Source organism: Porites lutea, chromosome 9 (assembly GCF_958299795.1).
Source record: "Porites lutea chromosome 9, jaPorLute2.1, whole genome shotgun sequence".
NCBI lineage: Eukaryota > Metazoa > Cnidaria > Anthozoa > Scleractinia > Poritidae > Porites > Porites lutea.
The window spans coordinates 18,203,157-18,220,339 of NC_133209.1; the positions used below are offsets into that span (position 1 = coordinate 18,203,157).

At 41.5% G+C, this 17,183-nt stretch overlaps 2 protein-coding genes across 2 annotated transcripts in view; both read right to left on the minus strand.

The window, feature by feature from the left end:
• LOC140948989 (tolloid-like protein 2) overlaps positions 1-2,179 on the minus strand; it is a 53,357-nt gene extending 51,178 nt beyond the window's left edge. The window contains exon 1 of the mRNA XM_073398243.1: positions 2,114-2,179. Coding sequence (XP_073254344.1) covers positions 2,114-2,129 — 16 coding nt within the window. The 5' untranslated portion in view covers positions 2,130-2,179. The remainder of the gene's footprint in view (positions 1-2,113) is intronic.
• A 2,668-nt stretch (positions 2,180-4,847) lies between these two features.
• LOC140948990 (dorsal-ventral patterning tolloid-like protein 1) lies at positions 4,848-14,600 on the minus strand. The gene is made up of 7 exons (XM_073398246.1): positions 14,561-14,600; positions 12,512-12,859; positions 10,361-10,750; positions 8,978-9,727; positions 7,685-8,065; positions 5,977-6,345; positions 4,848-5,247 (listed from the first exon to the last, which is right to left on the minus strand). Exons 1-7 carry the CDS (start codon positions 14,583-14,585, stop codon positions 5,084-5,086), a joined length of 2,427 nt encoding a protein of 808 aa, XP_073254347.1. The 5' UTR covers positions 14,586-14,600; the 3' UTR covers positions 4,848-5,083.
• Positions 14,601-17,183: the final 2,583 nt, after the last annotated feature.

The window sequence follows — 17,183 nt, forward strand, 5'->3', positions numbered from 1 at the left end:
TGTCTGGTGGTCCCTGCATGCCTCAGAGGTCTCAAAGGTCAAGGGCTTATATAGACTCTCAATGAATTTTTTTTAAAAAATAATAATACTACAACGTTACCTTGCAATCAATCAATCAATCAACTCCATTTAAACATGCTAAATGGCTCAGCAAGCTAGTTTTCAGACATGCCGTGTGATAATTACATGTATAAAAATTAAGACTAGCGATTAACTAACAATAAATAGCACAAGAATTGACAATTTTATCTGTTCCTACCGATTCTCATAAATGTGATTATCTAGTTTGTGTGGTAAGCAAGACTAATAATACTGGTAAAAAATAGTAATAATTTGAAATACAATATAACAACAAGAAATGAGTCATTAAAGAAATAAGATAAAAACATAATAAAAAGTTATATCCTAGGATATAGCGAGTTTAAAGCTAGTAAGATCCTCCATCCCACGTGTTTTATTTGACAGTTGGATGCCCTGCACTGGGAAAAGATTTAGCTAGGGAAATACTTGCCAAATTTGCTCAGGTACATATAAGCTTTTAATATATGAAGGTCATAGAAGCTGTGAAATACTTGTCAAACTTGCTCAGGTACATGCATCAGTCAATTCCAGCTATGCCCCCCCCCCCCCCCCCCCCCTCCGCTACTGCAGGGCATTTGCCCGCCTTTTCAGTCCTGTGGGTGAGGCATTTGCAAATTTCGATTACGACTAAAATCCTAACACATCCTTGCTTGAATCTTGTAAACTAACATTAACGTCCAGATATCTTTTTCAAAATCTGAGTACAAAGACTACAATATAACGCTCAGTTTAGCAAAAGACATTTCTGAACCTAAAACTTCTGTATATTATAGTCGGGGATGTGCAAAGGTTGCGGGATTATCAAAGCAAAAGCAGTAAAAGCTTACAGTCGCAATCCTCGATCCTCCATGACTGTTTACGAAGCAAAGACTCAGCGAAGACCCCCTGCATTGAAGAAGGTGAAACTACTGCACTGGTCTTCTCAATGAAGGAATATTGGAGCCCTGATTGGAGCCCTAAGCAGGGTAGGGTGGGTTGCGGTCACCAAAATTTACACAGAATAACAGCTTTCAATTCCAAATAAATAAAAAAGGAGACTAAATTAAGTGGCATAAACGAGCTTCGAACCCCGAAGTGCTAGCTCCAAAATCCATCGCCTATACCACTACACCATGGGGGATTCAACTATTGTAACAATATTTTAATTTGTTTTACATATTTTTAGTGACAAACCTAACAGTAAATGCTTGTTAACAGTGCTTAACCCTAATCACGATAGTCAGGCGCTTACTCCTATATGAGGAAATATTTTGTGTTAACATCATAAGGTGTCCAAAGTGGTTCTGGACAATGGAATCTAATGTTGACAATAAATAACACATTTTCATGAAGAAAGAGATATCGCATTTAACTCTGACTTTTGCAATAATCATTAATGTCCCCCGCCTCCCCATATTTGACGTCCCCACATCCCTGTATGCATTTAATGTCACGCGTCCCTGTCCCACACATCCCCGCGTCCCATACTTGATGTTCCCAAGTCCTTCGTCTCGCATCCCTAATATTAGCCCCCACACATGCGTTCCAATATCCCCGTCCCCTTGTCCCCGTTCCACTTTTATACACAGCCCAATAAAGTTCGGGATATGCAAGCAAAACTCAAAACCACAAACTTATTACCGTTGCTGTTTGCGGTCTAGTTATCTCGCGCGTTATTGGCTGATGTCTCGCAACACAATAACATTCCATAAATGTTTCTGGTGTTCACGGTTTTGTGAGTTTCACAGCAATACATGAAGGTCATAGACGCTACATGGGAAATTTTACCATGGAAGGCATGTAAGCCTTTGTTTTCAGGCTTAAAATTGAAGCGCATTCCAGGCACGTCTCGTTTTAAAAGCATTTCTATTCTGAATCCCCCAAAACTTGGCTGATAGCCACTGCAAGTAAGTTTAATTTCCTTTCTTAAAGTTCACTTCTCAGTCTGCCAGCACGATCTCCGACATAAGAAGCTCGTTTACTTATTTATACACTTAATCAACCAAAAGCGTATTTGCGATCACCGAATAAACATTTCAGCTTTGCTACTTACCAAAAAACAAAAACATCCCGGGAAATCTAACGCAAAACCAGACGCAGAAGGATGCACACAACGACAAGCAATTGAGGGAGGCTGAAATCATTCCCAGTACTTTTTCCCCGCACATGGGCAGGTGCGCAGACTCCCTCCCCTACTGATTCTACCCCCGCCCCCCTCCCTCCCCAGAAGAAAATTGAAATAAATTCAGTATAACCTACGATATCAAACACGAACTCGGATAACTCGAATTCCTCGGCCCCGCTAACTCGAACTTAATTTCCTCTCCCTTGATCAAAATTTCACTGCAATTTACCCCGGCCGCTCACTCGGACGGTTTTTCATTTCCCTTCAGGGTTCGAGTTACCGAGGTTCTAGCCTGCGTAGCATGGCGGTTTTGGTTGGGCGCGCTAAGTAATAAAGGAAGGCTACCGGGGTTTTAATGTACTTATATTTAAAATTTCCACAAACAATATAATATATCCACACAAAAATAAGTAGTTTCATGCCAGTTTAATTTTGTCCATGAGGATTATACTGGACAGTTTTTAGATCGAAGCCTGTCCAGTCTGCAGCCGGTGCATGATCATGAATCCCAGAAGTATTTAGTATTTTTCCGTTCCAGTTTTTATGTTGTAAGTCATTTCCGCCCCTCCCTTTTATTGCGACATTCTCCATCAATATAATATTGTCATTGCTACATAAGTTCAGTAACATCTGTAAACCTGAAGAAGGCTGGTATGGCCAGCCGGAATATTGTTATAAAAAACAATATACGTTGTTTTAAATCAGCTTTGCAGTAGTCTTTGGACTTCTCGTTCTTGGTTCTTTATATTTTGGCTGATTTGATCTCTTTTCTAGAGATCCAACGTTTACAACTAGCAGCATCTTCGTCCACAGTTTTTGCAGTTAATTGAATCCTTTATTACTGAATCCCATAGCCTGCTACGTTTGGGGTAGACTACGAGTAGTCCCCCATTTTTCCTCAAGGATAGTAGAGCGGGTGAAACGCGAGCGTGCGTGAAAATCACCCCACGCGAGAAAAGGCGACACGCCGCCGCGTGTCGCCTTTTCTCGCGTGGGGTGATTTTCACGCACGCTCGCGTTTCGCCCGCTCTACTATCCTTGAGGAAAAATGAGGGACTACTCGTAGTCTACGTTTGGGGGTACTCAACAAAGTTTAACACGGGGAGGCTCCGCCCCGCGGTCCAACCCCTTACCGCTCGAAAATACAAGTTTTGACAGAAAAGGTTCCCCTTTCGTATACCTTCTATTGGCAAATGGTTTAGAACACTGCATTTTGTAAATGCTGTAAATGCATCGTCTTTTTATCATGAATAAATTACTAAACCAGGGAATTTTGTTGTCTTATTCTAACAGATAAAATGAGTCTTTTAGTCCTTTTTTTGGCCCTTCAGACTTAAAAAAAGAAAATGAAGCTGAGAACGCTTTTAAGTAGTTTTAAAGATAGCGAAATTTAATGCCCTTTTTTCATTTTACTGGTTTAAATCGCGAAAATAACACCCCGCGAAATACTATTCATCTCATCTCATCTTCTTTATTAGTTTATACGTACAGTGGAATTTCCAGGCCATCTTTTTGGCACCTCCACAGGCGTCCCAAGTCTTACGCCCCGTTAACATATGGAGAAAACAGTTCAATTGTCCTGGGTAGATGGGTCACTCGACGATCACCCAAGCCACCCTGGGCGAGCCAACTTTGCCTACATTGCCTTAAAACACTTGGCGAACCTTTTAGATGAGAAACAAAACGTTGGCTCGACGAGAAGGGTGACCCGCCTAGCCCGGTCAAGTTTCCTCAACAAAAACACTTTGGCTCGCCCAGTAATACCAGCCTAAAATACCAGCCAAGGCGAGAAAATCAGAGCATGCGCGTGAGCTGTTGGCTCGGGTCAGCAAAGAGGTCAAGGGTTATTTTTTCCAATGCGACTCGACTGGGAAGGAGGTCCTCTTTCCCGGGGCAACGTTTCTCCGTATAACGGAGCCTTACTTATTTTAGGTTATTACGTTTAAGACAAACCAGACATTTCGTTTAGTATGCCAAACAAAACGAACTAAACCTAAAAACGTATACTTGCAGTTCAAGGGCGTAGCCAGCTTTACGACCTAGTTGTACTAGTAGGCTTAGCTGACTTTCATTTCCACATATCCTGAAAATTGCACGCATGACTAGTACTGTCTGAGTTCACCAACACGTTGAGCTCTTAAACTTTTCAGCTAACCCCAGCAACGCATAATTTATTACAAGCGGGAGAGTGATCAAACCAAAAATTTGTAGGCCCTGGCCTACAGGTCTGTGGGCCGGCTACGCCCCTACTTGTTCGAAGTTGCCCTTTAAAATAGAATCTTGAATAACAAGCAAATGGGTCGGGTGGGGCCTCAAGCTACTGTATCCGAGCTTTCGCTCATCCGCGACATCATCAGGGATTCCCTGATGAAACTGATGTTGCAGCACATGGATAGTCAAATTGGATAGCAATACAATTGACCCATTTTTGTTCGTGCCTTCTAATTCGAAGCAAGAATATCTTTTATCTAGATATCGGGCACAAGAAAAAACGGGCGCGCGAGAAGGAGACACGCGAGGGGAGACTGAGGGCTTCCTCACCCTTCGCGTGTCTCCCTCGCGCGCGCCCGTTCTCTCTTTCACCCACTACTTCCAAGCGCCTGCTACGCAGGCTAGTCCCGGTAACTTTTCGGGCCCGAAAACAAAAATTCAAATCCAAATCTAAAGAATAAAAACGCAGGTGCAAGGCAAAAAACCACTGCATTTTGTTTTGTTAACTGTCAGTTTTATCATGTTATCTGCAAAAGTCCGGTGATCATCTCGACTTTCGAGAAACGGGCCCCTGATTTCAAAATCAGCATGACGTGGTATTCGCTTTACTTAACATGTACGCTTTAGCAGTTTTCACTACATGTAGTGTATGTATTCATGAATTTCATGATCCCAAATAGAGCTCACTTAAGCCTCGATTGCCTGCTCCTGCAGAGGAACGCAGTCAGCATCACGTCGAGACTCCTTACGTCGTGACTTGATGCACTTATATCCTACAATTCCAATCAATACACAGGCAGTAGCTGTTCCGAGACAAATCCCCACGATCTTCAAAATGGCTAACGGAGCCCCTAAAAAGCCAACAAAATGACGTAAACTTATTTTGAATACAACTTACTAAGGCATTCCAAAAAGGGCGTCGATGCCATGTTGTATATTACGAAATATGAGCTTTTCTCTTATAACTCCTTATTTCTATAAATCTTAACAAGAGAGAAAGAGGGAAGAGGGCGAGTCTCTGTGCCCTGAGATAATTCTTTGAAACCTATTAAAAGTTCGCGCGCCTGCTGCGAAGACTATTTTTGTCTGCGATTCCGTGACCACTCGGTCTACCTACACGTGAACGTGACAAACATTTGAAGTTTGACAGCCGTTATATCAAACTGTCACTCCAACAGCCTGGAACCAGGCTCCGCAGTGGGAGAAAAGGCACAAAAACGGGGTGAAACAGGAAAAATCGGCGAGCGAAGTTAGCCGAGTGGGGGACTGGGGAGGGTGAAAGGGCGGCGCCACCCTTCCACCTCCCCAGACTACCGTTTGGCTCTGTTGGCTCGCAGATTTCTTTGTCGCCCTCGCCGATTTTTGTTTCGCTTTTACTCCCACTGCGGGGCCTGGTCCCAGGCTACTCCAAAGATTTACGTTCTTGACATGTTTTTGATCAACACTTTCCACTTACTATGTCTTAATGACTTCATTCTCTCTTACAGAGTTCTAGGAGAGTACTACCATAACACGGCGCTAATACGAAGCGCGTGGGGCATGAATACAATCGGCGAATACTTTATATATACAGTACTTACATTTAGTTTTATAGCTCGCTTTAAATCCGGGATATTTCGTCTGGCCACTAGAAGTGAACCATACCGACAGAGCTGAACCTTTTGAAGTGAAAGACGAGGGAATCTTCGACCCGCAAAGTTTTGGCGAAAGATCAATCTCATCAGGGTTGTTTGATATCTGCAGGAAATCCAGACAGTCTGGACTGGCTTCTGATAGATTGAAGGCATCAAATGTCAGTTCAATCTGCTTATTCCCACTCACGCGAATGATCCAAGAGCAACTGCCATAGTCTTCGTATGGCAGAGGGTAGTTATAGCTGGCCAGGGTTCCGGATTCAGAATTCAGTTCCACATGGCGGTTATTTGCGGTGCAGGAATAAGACGCTGGCACTAGAAATAGAATGGCCCAAAGTTAAAAAATGATTAGAACCTGCGCCTTAGACACAGTTAATTAAGTTATGATCATTATGAGGGTAAAGCGGATCTTAAAGGGTTTCAATGGTTTCCAGCGGGAGAGAGAGTGGTAATACTAGTTCCCTGCTAGCAGAGGTGTCTCATGGCAAGAGAGGAAGGAAGGGAAAGAGAGAGACCTCTACTGGCCTCCGATGTATTTTATATCGCGCATGCACTGGCGTTTCCTTAATAACCAGCAACTCTTTAGTCACTTGCGACACAACTTCGAAAACGGGTTTGCGCGATAACAACTGTGGACTCAGAACTTTTTAGCGTGTAGTTTTGAAACCAGTAAGTTTCGACCACAAATGTGGTTGGCAGCTACCTGCAAGAACGCACCGGGGGCTGGCAAGGGTTTGTCTAGCCTCCCCGCAGACGTCCTTTGGGGTTCGTTTGTCACGCATTCATTTCGGGGAAAAATGAATGCGTGACAAACGAACCCCAAAGGACGTCCGCGGGGAGGCTAGGGTTTGTCCCTTTCCCATCATCTTTCTCTTACCGTGATAGACCTCTACTAGCAGGGAATAACACTAGTAAAGTCAAGTAACCTTATTTACGATAACACCATCTTTGAACGCGCTTTAAGATTGATGGGATACAAGCAATGTCAAATGGTATTATCAGGGGTCAAACAAGTGATGAAATTTTTCAAATAGACCTCTTTCATAATGGCGGTTTATTGATATATTCTTTTATATGTATGATAATTAGCCTTTCTGGCCTCGTTTGAAAGTACGAATTCTTTTGTATTTTTTCACATGCTAACGAGGTGAGAAAGGCTAATTATCATAAATACATAAAAGAATATATTAATAGACGGTCATTATGAAAGAGGTCTATAGAAGTAATCGCGATCGAGTTAGTTTATTCTCTCAAACCACTTGACGATTTTAGTCATGCAAAATGTACAGTTTGAGTTTTGACAATTTTTACACGTCATTATTGCTTGCTTTGAGGACATATAGTTCAGTTTGTTTAGTTTAGTCTAATGCAATCGCCACAGCTATTACACTGATGAACTTTTGTCCCAATTGCAATTACGGTCGCTACTCCATCCAAAAAAGTAACAATGTTCAGTCCCATCCATAATTTGCATTCTCGTTTTTCAGATGAAAAGTTGTCTATTTTCTGCCGACTAGAATAAACAAACTTGACCGTGATTTCTAGTTTATCACTTGTTAGCCTCCTGAGAAACTAAGTTACATCATTTTTATCCATCAGTCTCCAACTGTGTGAAAAGATGGCAGAAATCGTGAATAAGGTCTACTGTACTTACATTGTGTGACCGCCTCAAACTCTGCACTGAACGTGAAGTAGTAAGTCCAATCCTGCTTCGGACTCTGGAACCAAACCCAAAGATGGCGACCACTAGAGAAGAAGGAGGACCCGTAAAACGGCTGCTCACAGATTGACCTCAACAAGCGGCTGGAGGAATTTTGACCGTCACGAATTTCGAAGGTGGAATGAGGGCTGCAATCTACGTCTAACTTGATAGAGGTTAATCGCAACTTCACAAAATTTCCTTTGGGGACTGTTATCATCCACGTACAGTTGATACTTCTGGGAGGGGTTGGTTTGGGATAACGAGGTGAGAATAGTCGTCCTCTTTTACCAGACATGGTAATAGTTCCTTTGCTATTGCAGGGCCCTACAGACGCTGTAAATTAAAGCAAGCAGTTGAAAAAGGCAAGCAAAAGAAAGAAAAATTATACATTACTCCAAATACATGGACAAGGATGATAACTTCTTTGGCGAGGGTCAGTTGTGGCATTCGCCATTCCGCTCGCTTTGCCCATAATAAACCTTGCTTGCTCTCAAACATTTAACAGTTAGTAAATATCATGATAAAAATTCTCCATCTTTCTCTAAATAACGATTTTTCTTCCGTTTAAACATGCTTAACAGCACACAAGAACGAAAACTACTTTGCCTGGCGCCGACAAGTCCTCACTTTCATTTCTAAAACACGTCTTTTAGTCAACGTAGATCAACAGCACAAATTATTTAACAGTGCAAATGACAATCTCATATACGCTACCGTACTTTGACCGGGGACATCCATCATTTATGAGCTAGAAGGCTTATTATATCTATAAACGTATCAAACGATGCGTTTGAAAAGGCGCCTACAAAAACATTACACCAACATATATAGTAGAACTAGCTATATTGTGTAAATTTTTACGTAATTAATTATTCTCTGAAATTTTGTAGCTGTTGTGAACACCATAACTGTTTCTATTTATTTGTAACCAGCTTTTGCTGTGTTTGGGTAGCGCAGTGAAATAAATTTGTTGATATTGTTGACTGAGAAACGAACTTCGCCACAAAGCAATTCAGCTTCATGGACAAAAAAGAAAAGGTGCAAAACACCGCCCCAGACTCAAGCGCAACCTCAAAATGCACCATTAACCTTTTAAACCTTAATATCAAAATTTAAATTCTCAATTGTTTTCTCTATACGTTTCCCATAGAAGTAGTGGGGAGAAATTGTTAAGGTATCAGTATGCTGATTACTCTTATGGCTTTGTTATAAACCGTTAAGGCACTAAAAACCAGCTTTACTTACGGTCGGGCACTGCAGTGAAGCTGGCGTGGAATCCCCGATATCTTGCCAAGCTATTAGCTACAAAGTCAATGTAAACTTTGGGGTAGTTTGAGAGAAGAACTGGGGGCAGAGATGTTCCACAGTACCTTCCGATCACAGTGGACCAGGAAATGTCCATACCCTGTTTAATCTCCACATAGTCCGCTCGACATTTTGGAGAATATTCCAGAGCAAATGAATGAAAGGTGAGCTGGATAAGATATCCTGTCGGAACTTCAATATCCCATGAGCAGGCAACATTGTTAGGGTACAGAAGAGGATAGTCTAAACTTGCGAGTTCACCATGAAGGCCCCGAAGGTTGATGCGTGTGTTTTCTCTGGAACAAGAGTACCGCGCTGGGACCGTCTTTAAAGCTTCGTACGTTGCGATCAGCCCGCCTTGTTCAGGTGAAGTTGAAAGTTGCGAAAACTTAACGATTACGTTATTTCCTTTTGAGTAAATCATAGTTTTGTTTAAATAATAATCACAATACTTTCCTAAAAACACAGTAGTGGAGCTCGAAACATCAAACACTTCCGCATAGCTCTGGTTGCACGACCCCAAGAATCTCCAAAAAGAGAGCTTTATGAAGTACCCAAGCGGAGCACTGATATTCCAACTGCAGGTTCCAACCCCAGGGTTTTGTGGATAGTCGCGTGTAGAAAAGCTCATCCCCTCTCCACGTATGTACATAGTACTGTTCTCTTTGGGTATGCAAGCTCCTGAGGAAACTAAGAAAAACAGAGTAGTTATTTTAACAGGGTTATGTCACCATCCCCAGGGATTTGTGGATAGCCCAGTGTTAAGAGCTCCTCCACTCTCCGTGTACCTCAGTACATAGTACGGTTCTCTTTGGTTTAGCAAGCTCCTGAGGAAACTAAGAAGAACAGACTGGTTATGATAAAAGGGGTATGTCACGAGTACATTGCTATTTAAGGTCACATCATTGCTTAAGTCTTTATTAAATTTCTTTTTCCGATAACGAAAATGCTTCTGTACAGTTAGTTAAGACGACGACATCGAACAAATTTTTATCAGGAAGCACGAACCATAATAATTTGTTGGTGATTTTTGCAGACATAGAGGTTGAAACTTAACAAAATGTCCCAAACATTTTCGCAGAGCAAGCCCTTTGGGGATCATTTTACGTTTCTGGGAAACTGCCCACCTACCCCTCCCCTAAGCCAACATTTTGCCTTAAGTGAGAAGTAAGGGTTAAAGACGACTCAGGGTAGGGGTAGGTGGACAGTTTCATCACGGCTTAGGGGAGGGGTAGGTGGACAGTTTCATGACGGCTTAGGGGAGGGGTAGGTGGACAGTTTCCCAGAAACGTCTAATGACCCAAGTTTAAAAACTTTTCTTACCCCCAGGTATCATGGAGTAATTCGCAGCGAATCCCGTAGCACTACCGTGATGATAATTCCCGTATATGTCAAAACGAATACCAAGCTCGCGTTCTGTTGAGAATACTGTAAATGAAGGTTCTGTGTTCCTTTTGTTGAGTACCCATGGATACCAGTCATACCTGCCATTATTAATTTCAACCTCGTCGCCAGGATGGAGTTGAAAGGTTTCGAACGTCAAGCGCACCACTTTTCCCTTCGGGGCTATTAACCTCCAATAGCAATCGCGGACTGAGTTGTCGGAGTACCCCAACGGAAAGCCCGGAGTCTTTATCACACCAGACAGATTTCTGAGCAAGATGTTTTTGTTTTGATCATAGGAATTCTGGGTTGAGCACACCCTCCCTGTTTAAAGACGAGAAGTACTATCAATAATACTGTCACTTGCAACGTTGCAACGGAGAAACGTCAGTAAGAAATAATCACGCCGCAGAAAATTATTACCCCCATGTAGATTTCCCCTGGGGGTACTCGTTGCGGGTTTTTGGGAAGAAACCGTCCCCTCCAATAGCCTCCTTGGCATGAGCGCCCCAAATAACCCCAAATAATATTTAGCGTTTAAACGCTTTGTGATTGGCTATACAATATGATACTTTCATCATATTGATCAATCGACTCTTTTTCCGCGTGCACGTGTATACCGACTGGGCTTGACTCGTGTGTCTGCGCCAGTTGTAGTCTGATTCTTCAAAACGCGAAGATAAAATTGCTCTACATGGTAGTATATAAGTTGTCTGTTTTTATACCAACCAATCGGTCTGCTTAAAGCTAGCCTGGTCCAGGTTCCTAGATACTCGGGTCCGCTGAATTGAGACAGCGCGAACGCGAAAATAACGCCCCGCCAACGTTTCGCAAGCCAATCACTTTCGCGCCTTCACCACTATCTGAGAGCCTGGAACAGGCTAGCTCAAAGCTGTAGCCAGACTTTTGGTATGGTCGAGGGACGAGAGCACGCCCCACAGAAAAGTTTTCAATCTAGAAGCTCTAAAACGTGCTTCTTTCGAGGTATTCTTCAGCAAAAAATCAATGTAAGTCAACTGGTGTCTACTTTACCAGCAAAAATTTTTAACTGTGGGTTCAAATCTAGATGAGGCAGGTACCTCGTCTTGCCTTTGGCTTGTTCCTACAGTCCTCTAACCGGTCATTTCGATACACAGTCGTTTCGATACGAACTCAAGCATTGAAATAGGCCACTTGTTGCACTAAGAGGTTACGTGACCAACGCTTCCTTTAAACAATGAGTTGGAATCTCGCTTATGCCAAAAATTGACAGAGCACATAAAAATTATCTTACACCCGAAATTTGAGAGGAAGCGCATTTAAGGGAGATATTTCATTTTTTATTTTTCAACAAAGTAGTAAGATTTGTATTGACCGCCATATGGGAGGGCATACTCTTGCCCTCCAACTTGTCGGCCAAAACTACTTTTAGCTTATATCTTGTTAAACGTTTGATAGTTACGCTCAGATGTGCTGTAAACGTTTCCACATCATGTCTTAAACATTTTCGTTGAAGTTTAAGTGCAAAATTGAGTTCAGAAAGAGATAATTCATAACTTCAAAAATCACATTTTGGTCACGTGACCAGCTACGAACTTACCACTCATTTTAAGAAAATGGTGCGGGTTTAAAAAACCACATAACTATTATTTTATTTTAGATATGACCCACTAATGGTTTTGAGAAGGCAAAATCATATAACTTTCATTTTCAAAAAAACGATATCACATGACCTCTTAGTGCAGATGGCCTATTGCACCTAGGGCAGGGGCAGATCTAGGGGGAGGGTGCTGCCTCCTGAGATTTCCTGCGGTTTTCTAATACAACTAGTATTCTGCAAAAAAAAAAACCTATGTGGTTTATTGGTGTTGAAGTAGAGCAAGAGACGAGTGCACCCCCTCGTAAAAAAAATCCTGGATCCGCCCCTGTAGGGTGCTGTCTCTGTCTACAGGCACATATGTTATTTTTACTTCGCATTGTTTTTATATTGTCCCTTACTATGTGAGAGCCTGGCAGAGCCTATCCTAGTGGCACACCTTCAGTAGACATATTGCCAGCCTGTAAAAAGAGTATAACTAAGTCTATGACAAAAAGATAAAACTGGTTTTATACCTGGTTTAAAGGCTGTGTAACCAACAATTATCTTCTTCTTGATGACATCTAAATTGTCATATTTAAAAACAATGTACAGATGTCGATACTTTGAGAAAACCGTCGAGTAAGATGGGCGGTCCGCAAAGTGGAGATCTGAGCCATCCACATCATAAACGATAACTCTGCTGTATTCAAGCAGCAACAAGGATTTTGAAAATTGTACCTTAACAATATGATTCTCAGGAGCGGTGATGAACCATCCACAAGACTTCAAAGGAAAGCCAAAAGGAGGATGAGGGAGGTAAAATATGCTTTCCGTGGGTGACACAGGGGCATCCAAAGTTTTGTTCGAAATACACTCCCAATCTATAAGAAATATAAACATAAATGTACCACTGTCAATTACTGTTCATTAAAATTAGTTTTTAAGAACTTTAATTGGTGCTTTGTTCTTAGGAGTAGGATACTGGTACACCTATGAGAGGGGGGCGTAAGGGTTTGCAGTGATGCATTTTTTCTCGATTTTTGGTGCGGTTTTGCCGAAATTTTTACTTTAAAATGCGGTATTGCGGTTTTACAAAACCCAGCTCAGTTTGCCATTTTTATATATGTTATTCTGTGTGGTGTTTTTATGTATTTCTGTGCGGTTTTGCGCTGTTTCATACCCGCCTTACGCCCCTCTCCTATAAATGGGCCTGTATTCTCCAATGGGCCTTTGATTATTTTTGAAATCCCATATTGCTACTGTGGCATCCAAGGAAATTTCAGACATCTCAAAGAATGGGATATCATTTTACAAGCACAAATGTTTCACTGTATCACAACAACAATTTTAAATATCTTGAACAGGGCAGTAATAGTGCAAAGAACTCAACAAGGCCCTTCCAACACTATAACCGCCAACTACAGGTCAGGCCAGGTGTACTGCAAAAGAGCCTGCCTTTAATTTGAAAATTGATTAGCCAATAAAAATCAGATCATTTCAAATCCTTAAACGTTTAAGTTGTGGTGGTCCTGTTTGAGTTTGTTGCCCAGTAACAGAAAACTGAGTTCCTTTTTTGAAACCACAGTGAAGTAAATGTGGGTAGAAAATACCAATCCAAACAATATCCAACATGTCATTTTTTATTTCATTGATTAAATATAGGTTGCATACAGGTTGGAACTCTGTTCTATCTTGAGCTCAGGATTCCTTAGTCAATCACCCTTTTTCTAAAGCAAAATGAAGGCCCTTAACAGTCAAGATGGCCACTCTAACAAAAAGCTTATAATGAGGGTGCAGCATATAGAGAGGAGCTTCACAAAAGTCTGTCAACTTTAATTTGGGTTTGCGTTTCTCCTCGCTCATCCCCACTGAGGGACGTTTTGCTAGGAGGAATGTCTGTGACTCAGCGACTGAAATTCCATACTGATGATGCAAAAACTGTCTGGAATCCAGTCAGAAGCGCTAATTGGTCGACGCAGTAGTTTCATTGTTTTAGCTATTGTTTACGAATGACAGACAAAAGACAAAAAGCAGCAAAGTTCAAATGTAAACGCAATGAATCTCTAACAAAACAGTCAATCTGTGTGGAATATAGTCTTCTCTAAAAGAAGCTTTTGAGTTTTGCTGGAGCTCATTCGCAGATGAACACAACACTTTTCCAAAATCGAAAAGGAGAAATGTAAAATTGAACAACTTTGCATTTGGAATCCCATGACTACCGGATCTGTTATGTAAACATTGATTTACGTCATCAGTATGGAATTTCTGTCGCTGAGTCGCAGACATTCCTCTTCACAAAATGTCCCTCAGCGGCGATGAGCGAGGAGAAACGTCCGCCGTTCGCAGGCTAATTGAGCGAAGATTTACTGTTTGTTGGTATTAAGGGGCTTTCATTTATTAGGTCATGGGTGAGGGGAAAGTTCGCAAAATCTGTTGATCTGTTTTAAAAAAAATTTTCTTGCCCCCAACTCCCTTCCCCCCCCCCCACACCCACTACCCTGTTCCATACTGTCTCATAATTACAGTGTCATTCAAAGGCACCCAGAATTTCCCCTTAAAGATTACAATATTGTGCATTTTACCTTTACCAAAAGCCAATGTCTTCATAAATGCCAAAATAACCAAACCTGAAAATTTTCATCACAAATAAATAGACTTGATGTTTATATGGTCTAGTGCTTACATCCCTATACTTCAAGTAAATTAATATCAGGCTGGATTAAACTTTTTGAGGGCAATACAAAGCTTGGTAAACTTGATTACATCAACGAAAATTTGCATTCTGGTTAGCTGGAATCCTAGTATTGTTATGTATGGTTCAAGTATCAAAGCAGCTTTGCAGCAACTTCAGCAAACAGAGCCATGTGACTAATAGGACCACCCTGACCCATATAATTGGTACCAATTTCAGCACTGAAGCACACACTAACAGTATCTTACACATGCACACAGCAGTACAAATGCAGGCAGTGGTGGCCATGGACATGCAGGCTAGCTGATTCCAATGTTCTCATTAGCACTCATCAGCATTTCAGACGCCTGGGTGAGAAATCTCACTTGGGATCACGAACCCTGCCATTTACCGCCAAGGCTAGTGCAAAAGCACTCCTTAAAGCACCAGCTTCACCAAACACAAAAAGTGGTAGTTGTTGGCTGGGAACTTTGATACAGTTCTCAGCAAGCGTATGGAGATGGAATAAGCAAAATTGACTGGTGTACTCAAAAATTTTCTTGTTGTCTAGTTGGTAGTCTATGCTTCAGATTGCCACAGATTACTTTAGGTAATTGGAGGAGGCAGCTCATTCAGACTCCGAGATAAGGGATTAGCCCCTCCCTTAAATATTTAATGCACCTATATCAATGTAAGCCCCTTGAGGCTGGAGCATGGGCAATAGGCAGGGATTTGATATCAAATCTATCCCCTGGGTGGTAGGTTTGATCCTGGACACTTGCTTGGGGGATGGGGCACTTGATGTTTTTTCGGCAGCAAGTATTGAGTGTGGTTTCACAGGATCATCCTTCCTGAATATGTATCTACTGTAAATAGTTTAAAAAGCGTGTTGCAAATATGTTGGTTTGTACATGTAAGCTTACCCTGCGAGCGGAGGTTTCTCTCTTGCATGGCTTTTAGCATTTACAAAGTCATTCGCATGTCTTGTCTGTAACGTAGTTGGTTTGTTTATGCCCTGTGAGAAGCCTCTGAGGAAAGCTGCCTGTGATTTCTACTGAGCATGTTCTTTAGAAACCTCCAAAATCTTGGAGGTACACATGTGACTAACTGGTTTTAAAACTGGTTTTATCCAGTTGAACCACTCATGTGCATCAATTTCAGAGCGATTGCTTTACTAAACTGAGCCCGTGATGATATACAAGAAGTGGAAGATGGCTTTCTCCCACGAAAGTTTCAACAAAGTGGTTCAGAAGGCTTTAAAGCTCTAAAGCTCTAAAGCTCTTCCTCTAAAGCTCCATATATATAATTCACCTCATAAGGTTTTTTTTTAAACTCTGCTCCTAATTAAGAACACCACAACTATTTCAAGTTTACTACACACCTGAGGAGTGTTTTGATATCAATTCAACGAGACACAGTATATTTATTATTTATCTAGCGATCTATAAGGTTACATTAAAGCTAGAAAGATAAAAATAGTTACTACTCACCGATATAAAGTAGCTTCACCGCCATTGAAGATCATCGAGACCGAATATATAAAAATGTCCACAAACCAGTCACGCGACTGACAGAACTCGCGAGCACAGCCAAACACGGAATTTTATACTCTTTAAAGCTGTTCAGAATTTATCCTTTTATGTTAGCAACAAAAAGCTTCAGTAAAACGAGAAAACAAATTATTTGCACACAGTAATATCAAAAACATCAAACGCCTGAGGAAGCAATATTGAAATCCGGGACCAGCGGAAGAGAGGTCAAGAGGGGCGCCTAGAGGTTGTAGTATTTTTGGTCAGCGGAAATTTGCACGGTGCGGGTAGATTATTCATGTATGGGACATATAATGTACCGTACTACACAAAGGGTGGTAAATCCCCACAAGCAGCGCAAGTGCACCATGTAAGGAAATCGCGATTTGGAAAATTACATTAAATTAGTTGAAGGCTAAACTAAAAGAGCATGTATACTTGGGCAAAGAAGAGTAATAAATGAAATACACCTTCAGTCTTGAAAGGCCTTTCGTTTGTCTGCCGGAGACCATTCTCTACACCATTTTCAGTAGGCAGTTATATGTAGTGACGTACAGTGGTGAAGATCAATCAACATCTTGGAAAAAGTAACTTGAGTAATAATCCACTTCTTCTTCTCGTCTGTTCTTCCCTCTTTTTATTTTCTTATTCGTCGTATTGTTTTCTTCCCAAAATGGGGAACATGCGGAGGTAGAGACGGAGTTGCTTGTTCGTAGAATTAAATGAGCTTCAATGGTTAACTATGGTTACGTACCAAAGTGGGTGAAGTTGCCGCTTTAAAGCAAGGGAAGGCTGCACTGACTCTATTTCATGTTTCTTTCATTTAGCAGTGTAATCAGTTGTAAAACATTGTTTATTCAAGAGCTTATTACAAGGACAGCTTTTAATGTCAACATCAGCAGCGAAAACAGGGGTGGAGGGGTATTACCGAGAATTTTTGGGGGGTTATTTCTAAATCCTGACCCTATTTCAGACCAAAAAAATGTTATTTTCTACACCAGTTGT